The sequence below is a fragment of the Sminthopsis crassicaudata genome, chromosome 4, assembly GCF_048593235.1.
Source record: "Sminthopsis crassicaudata isolate SCR6 chromosome 4, ASM4859323v1, whole genome shotgun sequence".
In the NCBI taxonomy this organism is placed as follows: Eukaryota; Metazoa; Chordata; class Mammalia; order Dasyuromorphia; family Dasyuridae; genus Sminthopsis; species Sminthopsis crassicaudata.
The window spans coordinates 429,524,524-429,540,074 of record NC_133620.1 but is presented as its reverse complement, the minus strand read 5'-3'; the positions used below and the strand labels follow the sequence as shown (position 1 = coordinate 429,540,074).

The 15,551-nt window shown below is 33.0% G+C and overlaps 1 protein-coding gene across 3 annotated transcripts in view; it reads right to left on the bottom strand.

The window, feature by feature from the left end:
- The window catches only part of CEPT1 (choline/ethanolamine phosphotransferase 1), a 39,972-nt gene that overhangs the window by 11,818 nt on the left and 12,603 nt on the right, over nucleotides 1-15,551 (bottom strand). For 2 of the 3 annotated variants that reach the window (XM_074263031.1, XM_074263032.1), the window contains exons 3-4: nucleotides 14,465-14,612; nucleotides 12,745-12,886 (exon numbers count right to left, since the gene is read on the bottom strand). In XM_074263031.1, coding sequence (XP_074119132.1) covers nucleotides 12,745-12,886; nucleotides 14,465-14,612 — 290 coding nt within the window. Of the gene's footprint in view, nucleotides 1-6,150; nucleotides 6,236-12,744; nucleotides 12,887-14,464; nucleotides 14,613-15,551 lie in introns of all 3 variants that reach the window. The other variant, XM_074263033.1, reaches the window with a different exon arrangement.

Below are 15,551 nucleotides of genomic sequence, written 5' to 3'. Positions count from 1 at the left end.
AGCAGTCTTCTTGTTTGCCTAAAAGATTTTTATCAATTCTTCTAAAATTTTTTCTGGACTGCCCCATTTAAAAATGTTCATATACAAAATCTTTTAAAAAGCATTTCAGGCTGTTGTTCTTGCATTTAGACTACCAATATCCTGAAGGGGAGAAGCAGGGCCATCTTGTATACTAGGTAGTTATGGACTGTTTTTTCAGCCTTTTAATTTAAAATACCTTACTTGAGGCTGATTGCTCTCTGCTAAAATCTTTAAGACTTGCTGTTTAATCAACTGATGCTGAGTGAAATGAACAGAACCAGAAGATTGCTGTACACTTCAATGCTGTGTGAAGATTTATTCTGATGGAAGTGGATATCTTCAACATAAAGAAGATCCAACTCACTTCCAGTTGATCAATGATGGACAGAAATAACTACACCCAGAGAAGAAACACTGGGAAGTGAATGTAAATTGTTAGCACTACTGTCTATCTACCCAGGTTACTTATACCTTCGGAATCTAATACTTAATGTGCAACAAGAAAATGGTATTTACACACATATATTGGATCTAGGTTATATTGTAACACATGTAAAATGTATGGGATTGCCTGTCATGGGGGGGAGGGAGTGGAGGGAGAGAGGGGATAATTTGGAAAAATGAATACAAGGGATATTATTAAAAAAAAAAAAAAAAAAAAAAAAAAAAAGACTTGCTGTTTAACTCTTGAAGACATGACACCAACCTTGACTACCAGTGAAAAGACTTCCTGAACTAATCTCCAAGGATATGAACTAAACCAAGTTAAAAGGGCCTCTAAAGCAAGTTTAAGAGAACAAAACTATATAGAGTGGCAGACATAATCATAAAAGAGTCAATCTCTACCCTTTTTTTCCTTTTTCCATGAATAAAAATCTCTGGGTTGATTCATTAGAGCTCCTATAAAGAAGTGGGTCACTTTAATCTCCTTTGAGTCACAAACAAAAAAAAAAAAAAAAAAAAAAAAGAAGGAATTATGTTCTACAAGGAAGAAAACAGTCAGAAGTTTAGCTTGCTGGATTTGATTTCATTGAATTCATGGATTCAATAGATAGCTTAAATAAGTTCTGACATAACCACTTGTTCTCACAAACTACACCTTGTAAAAAAAGAAGTAGCAAAGCACCTAAAAATTGGAGTTCTCTTCTAAAGAATATAAACAGTACTCATACCTTCAGTTTGGACTTATAACTGTCATAATTTCAAAATGTCTGAATGAAAACTTTCTGGGCAAAAATTAAATGTAAAGTTTTAATCTGACTGTAGCTATGAATGAGATAGAAAGAAATCTGAAATTAGGAAAAAAAACAAACCTGATCATTTATGGCCATTGGCATTTCTTTTTTTAATATAATCTGAATTCTAAACAGGCTGCAAAGGAACAAAAGAAAACTTCATCTAAAAATTCCAGATGTCCTGTTCTGGATGTAGGTACAATTATTCTTATATTAAAAAGGTAAAGCCAACCAAACTTTCTATTGGTTGCCAGAGGAAAAAGAGGGTAAGAAAAAATGAGTCAAGAAATTTCAACTTCTGTTTGAGGATATCCACATGGGACTTTTTTTGTTTTAAATCAATAAATCTTCAAAAGAGCCTCTATGTGGCAGACATAGTGTAGAAGTTGGGAGGAGTAATTTACATTCTTACTGGGAGAAAGAGGATACAACTTAGATAAAAGAAATACAAAGTGACAGGTAAGGATAAAGCAGCAGAGTCCCATAGAGAAGGCAGCTGCACTGAGCTTTGAAAGGAACTAGGGGCTCAAAGAAGTAGAGATGAGAAGACAAGAGCACTGTGGGGCTTGGGGAACCAAGACAAAGGTCCAGAACCAGGTGAAAGGGAAGTCATGTACAAGACACAGCAAGGAAGCTGCTTGGACTGCAATCAACCTAGAGAGACAGTTGGAGCTAGGAAGTCACATTGTGGAGAGTAAGAGCTCAGTACTCTGGCTTCCTCAACAAGGTAGTAAGCAGGGACACACACTTGTGCTTTAGGAATATCAATTTGATATTTGTATGAGTTCTTCCAAACAAAAGTTGAAATAATATTTTACTATCAATGTCAAATGAAATACCAAAGCCAAATCCTCCTTGACTAGAGGGAAAAAAAAGGAAGTCTGCTAAATGACCAGAGTATTTTTCCTCTGTGAAACGGGTCCCTCAGACTTGGGGTTAGGGGGGAGCTATGGCCTTCTATCAATCATGGGAAGAAACTGTGTCTAAAGATACCAAATATGAGGCAGCTACCCAACTCAAAGCACACTAAATGAGCACTTTGAAGGTGAATAAAGAAAGGTAAAAATTCAACAAGACTATGGTCCAAAGGAATGATTTCATCAGGACTCCAACTACAAATAAACTGGCAACTCACTTGCAATTTAAGGTCTTAGAGAACTGCCTGGAGTCCAAGGAAATAAAATTACCAGCCAGGAAATGTCAGAGGTAGGAAACTCATGTTTTCAGACTCCAAGAACAGTCCTCTAGCCAGTATGGTCCTCTGCCTCTCTTGACAAGTCACAGGCACCAAAAATGACTGAGGGAAGATTTCAGATCACTGTAAGTAGGAATAAAAATAACGAGAAACAATAATCTTAGTGAAAGGCTAACTTTTGTTTCTCAGAGTAAAGTAGTAGCAATTAAACGAGTATATTGAGCTGAGTCCCAATAGAGGTGGAATAAAGTGACAAGTCTGAGACTTATGATTTACCATAAGCAAGTTTGTCCATTTGAATATATTTTCTTGACTATTAAAGCACTAATCAATAATCATTATTAATAAGGAATATTAATTGATTAATAAGGCTTAGCAATGTTGTTGTTGAGGCATTATACGTGAGCCTACTTGGGGTTTTCATGGCAAAGATACTGGAAGGATTTGCCATTTCTTCCTTCAGCTCATTTTATAGATGAGGAAACTGAGGCAAACAGGGTAAGGTGACTTGTCCAGGATCACACAGATGGTTAGGATTTGAAACCAGATTGTGAACTCAGGAAAACAGAGTCTTCTCTAAACCCAGTTCTCTATCTACTTCATCACCCACCTAGTAAAAAGTTCTTTGCTAGAATTTTTAGGCATACTGTGTTTCTTGTCCCATATTTTTGAAAAGTATTTCTCAAAACAATCAAGAAATTATGCCACTTAACTTTTCTATCACATAAGATACAAGGATTTCAAATTTTTCTTTTAGAATTTAAATATGCTTTAAGGTTTACAATATTATACTAATTTTATTCTCACAAGAATCCCATAAGATGAGTTCTACTATTATCCCCATTTTATAGGTGAGAAAATTGAGGAAGAGAAGTGAAGTGATTTGCCCAGAGTCACACAGTATTAAGTGTCTGAGACAGGATTAGAAATCAGTGATCTTCTAAATTCCAAGTCCTGAGCACTAGCTACTGTACCACCTCTATGTATATGAGATATGTGCATGTATGGGCAGATATACATACATTATGTGCTTATTTAAAATAATTTAAAGTGACAAATGCAGACGTACTATAATTTGAGCAAGTGATCAGCCTTCTTATGAATGAGCTCATATTATGAAGGACATTTATTAAAGCTCCTTGAGAACAAAAACTGGCTTTTGCCTTTCTTTATATCCTTGACTCTTAGCAAAACTGCTTTGTATGTAGTAAATGCTTAACAAATGCATACTGATTGACAGAAAGAAAAATGCAAATCTGCAGTCTGATTTCTGAAGGTTAACTAAGTTTGTCCATTTGAAGGTAATGATTATTATTAAGGTACCAACTAATCAAATGATTGGTTTATCAATAATCACTAATAATAATCCTTGAGAACTAGAAAAGTAATAAAAGACTTAAAAACAATGTTATCCTTATTAACAAGTAGAGGACGAAACCTATAACTTCATCTTATCTTTTTATCATCAATCTACTTTGTTTTTATGAAAGCTATGGAGTTGAAACAGGAATGGCTAAGAGGCAGAATAGATGGAGTGCCAGCCCTAGAGTCAAGAATTCTCCTCTTCCTGAGTACAAAACTAGCCTCAGATACTTACTAGCTTTGTAACCCTGGACAACAATTTGCCCTTTGTTTTCTCATCTGTAAAATGAGCTTAGAAAAGTCAAACCAGTATCTTTGCCAAGACAATCCCAAATAGGGTATAATGAAGTGTCAGACACAACAACAAAAGCTTCAGAATAAGTTAGGTAATTCTATAATTGACTGGATAATACATATAGGAGTACAGAATTTCAACTCAAATGTTCTACCCATAAAAAAATCTTTAAGATGCACTGAATGATTTCCAATAGCAGAAAGAAGCACCTCATCTGTGTATTTGAAGACAAAGATTTAAATTACCAAAGGACTTTCCTAGAAGTTACTCCTCAATGTTACTAAAAATGGGCATTTGAGGTAAATTTTAAAATTTCTCTTCATATGATAATGATGATACCAGCATAAATTTAAAAATATAAGTTGCTGTAAGTGAGCAGTAAGCATTCATTCAAATATAGGGGAAAATGGAAACAATTTTAAAATGGCATTTTGTCATTTAAAATGCATTTGCTGCTAAAAAATATTTCAAAGACAGCACTCCACAAAAGTATGTAGAGATCTTTGAAAAACAAAAAGTATACCAGTAAAATGCTTCATCAATCATTTATTCATTATCTACTCATTGTGAACAGTGATATAGAAAATAAAAAACTTAGGGACTAAAATTATCTTCTACTTCTAGAAGATTTAAACTGAAGGTATAAGGAGAAACTACCAAGAGAAAGGTAAGAACATTTAAGATTGGGGTGATAACTGGCAACCTAAGATAGAGTTGTACCAGTTGAACATAAGAAATACATGTGCAAAATGACCCCTGTGTTCTTAAAGTGCCTTAATTAGCTGCTTTCCAAGTACTACTGACATTTTAAATTTAGATTAAGAGAGGATCATGACTTAGTCATTTTTCAGTCCAAAGTCTATGCTATTACTATTTAGTAACTGGAGTCATAAGTCTCAAATGACACAAGACATCACTGTTTCTACTGTGAAAAGAATATTGAAAGCTTTATATTTCCAATTCCATTTTACTTATGTGAGAAAATTAATGGAAGCCCCTAGATGGCCAACTGATTCACCTAGCTATGATAGAACCAACTATCAGATTTCATTCAGAAGATTTTTGCCATTGTTAAATTATAAAAATGAAGCACTGCTATTCCTGTGACCAAAAGAGAGAGCGGGGGGTGGGGGGAATGAAGATTAAGGCACTACCACTTTGGAAAATGAAATTTTCTACTAACAATATATTTTTAATGTCTTGGGCTACTGGGCTACTGTTAATTCTGAGCTATGGGGCAATGAATGGTCATACTAATTCCTTATATAACATTATCAGAGAGATGTAGTGGTCTCTTAAAAAATAAATTCCCAACAAAAGGAAAGTTCTTAAAGGACAACTAATATGATCTGAAAGTTTAGTTTAAAGCACTAATTAAAGAGGAAAAACAACATCATGACTTTTTTATAGAAAAAGACAGAGATGAAAATTGTCTGTACTGGAATGCAATCAACAGCAAATGAAATAAAGCTGGAAAATAAAGATGCACTTTCTTTTCAATAAAATATTCAAAACAAACTTCTTTTGACAGGCTTCAAATGAGAAAAAATTAAAAGGTGACTGAGGAGGGGGAAGAAGTGGGGAGAAAACAGAATATTCCCTGGAATTACCTGAGCCATAACAATATCCTATTGGTAATCTTCCTATCTCCCCAAAACGTAAAAACACTCAAATGATCCTATTTAATGGTGGAAAGGTTTTACTTAAAATAGTGTTAAACCAAAAATAACCAACATTTAAAAACAAAAGATTTTGTTTGAGGTGCTTTTGCCTGATCATTTTTCTACTGAAAAAGACTAATTTTATATTCAGGTAATCACCAAAAGGATGATTTAAAAAATCTGTTTCCAATAGGATAGATTTTTATTGCCCTACTAAGCTTTTAGATTGCTTTTTTCTTTCTTTCTTTTTCTTTTTTTCCCTGATGAGCCAATTTGTTTTGAGACTTTGATTTGCAGAGTCGCTCTGTGCATGACAAAGGGGCTGCCTTTTGCAGAGTCCATGCCATTCTTCATTGGGCGCATTAATACTAGCACAGTTACCGTGAAGTTCCAGAACCAGGGCCCCAGGGTTCCTGTGAGAAGCTGGGATGTTATAATTAGGATCTGGGACTCTGTAACATCGAATCTATGTGTGAGGGAAAAAACATTTTGAAATAACTTTATTCAGAACATCAACCAAACAACCTAAGAAGTTCCAGAACCAGGGCCCCAGGGTTCCTGTGAGAAGCTGACGTGTTATAATTATGGTCTGGGACTCTGTAATATTGAAACTATGTGAAACTGAAATAACTTTTTTGGGAACTTCTACCAAATAGCCCCACCAAAACAAGTAACACCAAGATTTCATTTAAAAGGAACAGCCTTTAAGATGACATTTAGAGATTAAGTGATATGCTTTAAATGGTAATATTTTTATTGCCCTAAGGTACAAAAGTATATTTCTTAGCTAAACTGGAAGACTAATTTTAAAAAAATGATTTGGAAATACAACCAGATCAGCCATACTTTATCCGTTTCTCAATTACCTGTGGAAGAACCATCCAGTTAGCAAATAACCACAATCTGTCTGCTTTACAGAGCCCTTTTAGAGTGTGCACTGGCATCTAACCACGTATCTGTTTGGTGTGTTATTTCTAGGAGTGGCACCAGGACAAAAATACCTATATGATGCTTAAAGAGTTTTTTCTCTTCCATCCCAACATATCCCTAACATACTCCCACTATTTTCTCTTGGAGAGAAATTACAACAGGCATGCAAAAGGGAAGGGACAGAAATGAGAGCTATTAAGAAATGGTGAGGGGAAATAAATCTTAAATGCTAAAAGCATACACTCTTCTCTGGATATGATCACAACAAAAGCTAAATTGACTGTGCCTCGTTCCTAAGACTTATTTCCTTATGAATTCTAACTCAAATTCTTTTCTTTCTAACCTTTAAATTTTTTTGTTGTCTTTGTTTCAGAGTAGTAAAATTACCTTAGTGAACTAAAATTTTATGGATGGAAAAAAGGAAGCGGTATGGGATAAGGATGCAAGTCCTGTTTCTACCACTAAAAGTGACCTTGGACAAGTCTTTTTGGTTCCATTTTTTTCATTTGTAAAATAGGTATAGTAATATTTCCACTACCTGCATCATGTGGTTTGTTGTGAGGAAAACATCTTACAAGCCTTAAATTGCTATCTAAATGTAAGTAAATATTATCTTTATCAAAAGAGGTATGGGAGAGAAAAGAAGGCTCTGGGCTTGAAGTCAAGAAGAATTGAGTTGGGATCTGGTCTGTGACACACTGGGCAAATCATTTAATCTTTCCTCAATTTCTTTCCTTGTCTGTAAAAAGGGGTTTGATTACAATCATGCTTATTTCACAGGGTAAGTAAAGAAGGTGAGACATAGACTTTTGCAAACTTAAAAGCAAGAAATAATTGTTAAGTAGATTATTGTTATTATTGTTGTTACAACAAATTGAGAAATATGGGCCTGAAAGGGCCTAATAGCTTTGTTTGAGTTCACAGAGTACTTTGGCAGTATAGATGGTCCTATAATCCAGGTCTTCTAACTTTTGCTCTAGTGACCCTTTCCTTAATGTCATTGGCTCAGTAGTTTTGGAGGGTATAGGATAATAGCTAGCTAGTCAAAAATAATCAGATTAGCAGAGGCTGCCAACTACAAAGACCAATTCTAAAAAGGAGAGGGCAAGATTTTACTTAATGTTTTAAGAATATGTTTTCACTTGGGTTACTGTACTTTGTTATTATTTCAAATAATTCAGAGTGGGCTGTTGGGGGACATTACCTATAGCAAATTAAATTAATTTATGAGGTCTAAATTATTATAATTGGATAGTGTTAAAGTTTGCTGGAACTGTTGAAAAGAAAAATGCATGAATAAATTGAAAAAAAAAAAACCACCTTTAATGGATGAGTTCAAATAAGGATTTTTAAATTTTCATATATATAAAACTTTATATATATTCAAAACCAACACTTTTCTATTTGTTTTTTATCTAGATCTGTGATTTTAACAGATATAGGTGAGTAAAATGCTTTCTACCAAAACAGATCAGCAACTGCTATACAATTTACTTATGATGACATGACTAATTTTTGTTAATATGATTTTTAATTAATGTCAGTCTTATGCAACAAACTGTACAAATCACAATTGTGAAAGTTTTCTTCTATAATATATATATGAAATACCTCAAACAATAACAATTTTGAGTAACTTAACTTTGCAATCTAATTTTAAAAACAAAATTACTTGACTTTTAGAGTAAGAAGGGACCTTTAAGGTCAATAGTCCAACCCATTCATTTTATAGCTGAGTAAACTGGTTTAGAGAGACAACAATTTATTTCAGGTCAGACCACAAATATATATAGTGAGTCATAATTATAGGCAGTAAAATTTAGAGAAAAATCAATAAAACACTTGGGACAGGACATTGTTGGTCTGATTGCAACTCAACAATGTCTGGGATTTTTTTTTTTTTTTTGGGGGGGGGAAGAATTCTTTTTATTGAATAGATTATCTTAATTAACCAAGCTCTCTCTTTTAGCCAGAAAAGAAACCTGTGGATAATTTTTTAAAAGCTTGGCTTTTGCATAAATCAGCATTTCTAAACAAATACTTTTAAAATATTAATGTATATATAATCATTTAAATGTTTTGTTTAAAAAGATAATAATTTGTAAACCACATATAGAAAGGTTCAGTAGAGTAAAACTAAATTTTTCTATTTAATATGCTCCATTAATGCTCTTCCAAATCACTACCATGTTTAACATCAATTCAATATACCCTAATCTCTCCCTCTAGATTGGTACCTTTTTTCTCTATCATTCTGCTCTAATTTCTAGCTTCTTTGGCCTTTGAATTTGTCATACCTAGGCTTCTCTTACTTCCCTCCCTACAAAGGTGTGTTAGCTGAAATGGAGATGTAACTACTGAATGGGCCCCACTGAGGGTTTGTGTCCACAGCAAAAAGTCTGTTAAAAGTTCTTCCCCTTGGAGCAACACTTGGTCTGTTTATGAAAAACCAGGTATTAATAATACTCTCTACTTAAAATAGCTTATAGTTTTGGAGCAGAAAGCTGAAATTCTAGCCCAAAACTTCACGAAAGTTATAAACATTTGAGGCGACAGGGCAGAATGTTAATCACTCTAAATTTGGGTGAGAATATGGAGCCCAAGAACTAGATCTACTATTTACAAGCTTTGTGACCTTTGGCATATCACCTAATCTGAATCTTAGTTTCCTCTTCTTAAAATTATTTAAAACTATTACTGACTTTCCCAGAATTCTAGGCTTATACTATAATGCAAGAATCATAGTTACTAGCAAAAGTTACAACTGCTGTGTTCCTCTGAGCTTATGGCAAGACCAGCAAAATATTTAAAAAGCAATTTTTAAATGGAGGTAGCAAACCTTAATTTCCCAAATACTCTATTAAAAAAATTTTTAAATGATAAAAAATATCCCCACAAATGAAAACTATTCATACACGCGCGCGCACGCACACACACACACATGCATAAAAAAAATTGATTCTTAACAAATATGGAATACCACTTGATAAAACAAAATAAATGTAATTGAAAAAAAAAAATTAAACACATAGTTTAGACCAAACCCCCAAGAATTTGTATGAAAAAGAGGGCATTTCTAAATTTTTATTCTTTTTTTTTTTTTTTTCCTTGAGGCTGGGGTTAAGTGACTTGCCCAGAGTCACACAGCTAGGAAGTGTTAAGTGTCTGAGACCACATTTGAATTCGGGTCCTCCTGAATTCAGGGCTGGTGCTCTATCCACTGCGCCACCTAGCTGCCCCCTTATTCTTTATTTTTTTAAAGTTATAGACATCCCCTTGTTATTGAAATTATACTTCAGTGCTTACCTCTTCTCCCCTACTTATGGAAAACAGAAATTGAACTTTCTCCTTCTCACCATAAACATATGTCTTAAGTCAACAATTAACCATATGCTTCTTTATCTGCCTGGGCGGCTATCTCATTTAACAGTAATAAGAAAAGGCAAGCCCCTGGAAATTGTATAGGAAGAGATCCTTTAAGTGGCATCTTTAAGTATTATTTTAGAGTATTTGAATGAGGTATTATCTGAAATGTTCCCTTGGCAATAAACAAAGTAAAAAAAGAAAAGCTTTCAGCAAAGTTAAAACAATAATCTGTGAATTTTTATTGCCACTGGACTCTCTCTCTAGATTATTCAAAATGGTAGATAATTAAAAAAAAAAAATCTCAAATTAACTCACTGAACCTAAAAGACTTACATAATTTTTATTATAAATATCATAGCTTCATATTTCTGACATTTCAATATTAAAAGGCTTTTTTTTTAACATTTCAGAATATTTTATGGCAAAAATTTTCTGAAATTATATTCTCTGAAATGCCAAATTTGATATCTGAGTTCTAAGTTTTAAATCTATACTAATATTTTGAGACTATTATGGTTTATTCATTCTACTTAAAGATTGTTTTCTTCTACCATATGAGTTGCTTTCCTTTTCATTTTTTATGTTAACTTATCTAACTCTTTTTTGGATTATCTTGTACAATCCTTTTCAGAAATCATCCCTTTTCCTACTTGAATATCTTCTTTTTCACTCTACTCCATAATAGAACTCTATTGCAAAGACTATTGTTAATCATACCAGTTCATAGCTTTTTTAATCTTTATTCCCATTCTTTAACTATTTGAGACTTTTGTAGGACACATTTTCTCACTCCCAACTGACTTTGTTTTTTTATTTCCAACAACTTTCCAATAGTCCAGTCAATCTTGCTACCCAGCAAATATCGAAGGCCCAAACCAACCATTACACATCCCTGTCACCTATTTTCATTCAAATGTGTCCCATAACAAAAGTCAGATATCCACAAGAGAAGTATGACACAAGACCAAAAAAATGATCTGAGAAATTAAAAACTGATAAGCAGGAAACTATGATACTTCCTTCACAACATTGAACATATAGTTGGTCCAATATTCTCTTTCTTCCTCCCATGTTCCACTTTTCTATGAGTGGTGTCTCTTTACCAAGAAAAGAGAAAATAAACAGCAAATAGATGCTGATCCATACTTTGCCACCATATTGATTTCTTTTGGAAAAGGGGTGGGAAAAAAAAAATTTGTAGAATGAAATAAATCACAAAAATGAGTACTAGTTGCTATGGATTTCAGAGAATACAAAATCTAAATTGTGATATTTGTAATAACTGAGTCATAATCTCCAAATTAAATAGGAAAATAATAAAAAATGGATCAAGAAAAGCATGTGGTCTCAAAGGGGCCTACTATTATAATAGTTTTGGTTCTCACAGTTTATTATAAAAAATACTGTCTTTCTGTATTCTGTATGTTACACCCCCCCCCAAATTGTTAGAAATTTTGAATATTTTCTGGTTTAACAGTCTAATACTACCCAGATAAATTATAAATTGCTAATGAATGTACAATACAAATGACTGTAACTTCTTTCATCTATGTTTTGTCCCCTTTGATAATTACTTATTTGAAATGCTCATGATTGTCACTGCTAATAAGTTTAGCAATAAAATTTCTAAATTAAAATTAATGTATAAACTAATAATTTTTTTTTTGGGGGGGGCATTAGGTTTTATCTAATGCCTTGAGAAGAAAATGTTTATTTGGGATTCTAAATTAAAAAGACTTCTTTGCTGAAAATTATTTGACTTATTTCCCTGTCAAATGCCATTAATATTATTTTGAGGTCTTTAATTTTTTTTTTTTTTTTTTTTTTTTTGGCCGAGGCAATTGGGATTAAGTGACTTACCCAGGGTCACACAGCTAGGAAGTGTTAAGTGTCTGAGGCCACATTTGAACTCAGGTCTCCTGACTTCAGGACTATTCTATTCACTGCACCATCTAGCAGCCCCAGAGGTCTTTAATTTTTTAAAAGTTTGCAAAAGTATACAAGGTTTTCTTTTGGAATCTTACAAAGATAGACTATAACAAGCAAATACATGTGGATCTATTATACAATAACAAAAATTGGGGTAATAATCTGTTTTTAACACTTATTAAAAATCCTGTTAAATACTAGTAAAACCACATGATTTTCTTCTCATGTCTACAAAATTCTTAGATGTTTCCTTATCAATAATAATCAATATAGCATGCTCATTATCCACAAGAAAGTCATGGATCTGGTTATTGTATTCTGGTAACTATATGTAAGAAATAAATTACTATAAGCCCTACTGCTTAGAGAAATAAATTGCTCTTTATCGTTTGAAAAGAACTTTCTCTATTCTGGAGAACCACTCATAATTATCAGAACCATTCTTAGTTATCATTTATTGAACACTCAATGATCATCAGATCCCAAAGTAGAATGGATGAGGGATTTTTTTGTTTGTTTGTTTATGTGGAAGGAATACATTTTTTCCTTCTTGTAGTTGAAATGTTTTAATGTTTATTTTTCTAAAAATGGATGCTAAAGAAGAGATGACAGGTAAAAGTTAAAAGAGTGACAGTCTGGAGATGCTTTTATTTAATGAATTTAGTAATGTTACAGCTTGCTAAAAACACACAAATCCAAACCACTCACAGCACTGCAGAGTGTTTTTTAAATGTCACTTTTTGTACTTACATTCCAAATCGCAATGTTCCAGAAACATACGTTTGCCAGTGTGCACAGTAAAACATGAAAGTCCCAGCAAAACAACAGAAAAACATCCAGTCAGGGTTGGTTCCTAGCTGCACTGCAATGCAGGTTCCAAGAACTACAAAGACTGCAGGAGAAACAGGTCACAATTAACTGAACATTTTAACTCTTACTAGTATCAAAAAAAAAGTTAAATAAGAGAAATCTGAGAAAATTCTATTGTTACTTTATAATCAGCTTTCAGTTTTCCACAGTAAAGGAAATGGGGATAACTAAAAAAATCCACAGATAATCTCAACTTTAACTTTGGTTCAAAACTTAAAATTTCCTACAAAATTCTGATCAAAATCAATCTTACAAAGAATTGGATAAGTTTTCTTTCCTAATTTAAGATTTTTACTATCCACTGATCAATAGTAGTACTAGTAATTAATGTAAAGAATAAAGGAAGCAAGTATTTATTTATTGCCTATTACATGTTAGGCACTAGGCTAAGTGCTTTAGTTATACTATTTCATTTGACCACAATCCTGAGAGGTACGTGCTTTGTTATTTCCATTTCATAGTTGAGGAAACTGAGGCAAATAGAAATTACATGACTTGCCCAGAAAACACAGTTAGCTAGTGTCTGAGGCCACATCTGAACTCGTCATTCTAACTCTAAGTCCAGCCCTCTATCTACTGAGTTAGCTAACTGGCACAAAGGCAAAAGAATGAGAAAGAAAATCAAATTATTTGGATACTCTTCAAATTTACTTCTAACTGACAAAGAGCTGGTTGTTATCCTATAACAGATATTACTTTAGTCACACAGATATGCTAAGAAATTGCCAGGAGAAGTTTCAAACAATGTAACGACAGCTCAAACATTTCATCTCCCAGGGACAAAAATAGAATCACAAACTAGCATTCAGTAAGTTACACTGTGTTTTAAGTTGCAAGCTTTTAGAAACATTCAGTCAGTATTTATCTATTCAGATTTCTAGCTTTTCTTGGTTTGCTTTATACTTATTTTTAAGGGCTTGGTCATCTATAAGAATTTTGAATTTTTCTGTAGACAAAGTCATTTAACTGTGAACATATAGCTACCCAGTACATATAAATAAGTATACACAATTTGGCTCTAAAGTGATGAGCTATGAATGACTCATTATTTTACAATAGGAGAGACAGAATAGCATTAAAAAAAGTTGGACATGGAGCCAGATGAACTGAGGGGTTCAAATACTGCTTTGGCAGTATATATATTGGCTGGGTGATCAAGGTTAAACCATACCCCACACTGAGACCACAGATCTGACTTTAACACCCTAACTTAGATGACAGGAAACTTATTTAAAACTTAGTAGTGTTACAAGAAAAAAAGAGGAACCAAGTACTTGTTAGGAGGCCTGATTAGATAAAGACTGTAATTTTAGGCTACCTATTTAATCTTAAGAACTTTAAAAATCAGTAATTAAAAAACATTCTGAATTAAAATCATATAAAATATGATTAAATTTAAAATCATTTTATATTTAATTTCTAAATTCAGTAAAAGTCTTAATGACAAACAATTCAATTCACACTCAAAGATACTAAAGTTGAATATAAAACTACTTAACTGGCATGTATTATAATACTTAAGTTGAATTCTACTCCTCATATGCCTTTATCTATTATATATACAACCTGATTGGAAGTAAGAATGAATATTATGCAGTACCTGTAGAAAGTGAATCACAGCCATGGTCAAAAAGTTCTCCCAAAGGAGAGCTACTGTTGGTTCTTCTTGCTTGTTTCCCATCTATAGCATCCAAAGACTGATAAATGAAAAGGCCACATGCACAGGCAATATATGCCCACAGAGGTGCCTATGAGAGAAAATAAGAAAGGTAATAAATGAGTTTATTAAAAACATGAATCAATAGTTAGATGCTACACAAAGATGTCATATTCCACTATCCTAATTGTTAACAAATAACCTAGAAAAAATGGAACACTAATATTTAAGTATTTACAGTGTCTCAAGAAACAGCTTCTTTGTTCTCAAAGAACAAATGATAGTCATAACATCTTTAAAAAACAGTATGTCTTGTTGTTTTTTAATATGGTGTGTGAGAAAGAGAGAGAGAGAAAGGATGGGGAGGAGGAAAGAGAGAAAGACAGGATGCTGACAGATACTTTAAGGCTTTTTTGGCGGACAAATTTTTCGTGCTCTGAAAATGATTTTTTTTTTAATCACCAAATCTGTTTAACAAATATTTATTGAAGAGGCAAGACAGCAATACTTGATATTTTCTCAGATGTTATCAAATCAAATATAAACATAAAAGTGGATTTTGCTACTCATAGTTAAAAATTTCCTTAGATTATAAACAATGACAAGCTTTTGTAAGGGATAAATATAATATATATGAGTATACCAGTGTTGGCAACTAAGTTGTATAACTGTAATCCTTGTCATCACTCTCATAAAAACTATATGGATCAGGATGGTGGGAGTTCTCTTTTTACCATATTCCTTATATCTCTAGCATTCCCAAGAGGGTAGGAAGCTTAGAATCTCAATATTCAAAATAACTCAAGTTTTTTTGTGTTTCTCCCTTCCCTATATATCCCACTCTCAGAGGTACCTCATGAAGAATCTGTTGGATATGAAGACGGAGTATAAGTCACTGTGGGATAAAATCTTGAGAAGGGTATATGTATGAATGAACTCACATTGGCTATAGGGAATGCTGATGTGTTTACAAAATTGCTAAATCCTGGAACATCCATTATCTTAACTAACTTGAAAAACCTTACATAGA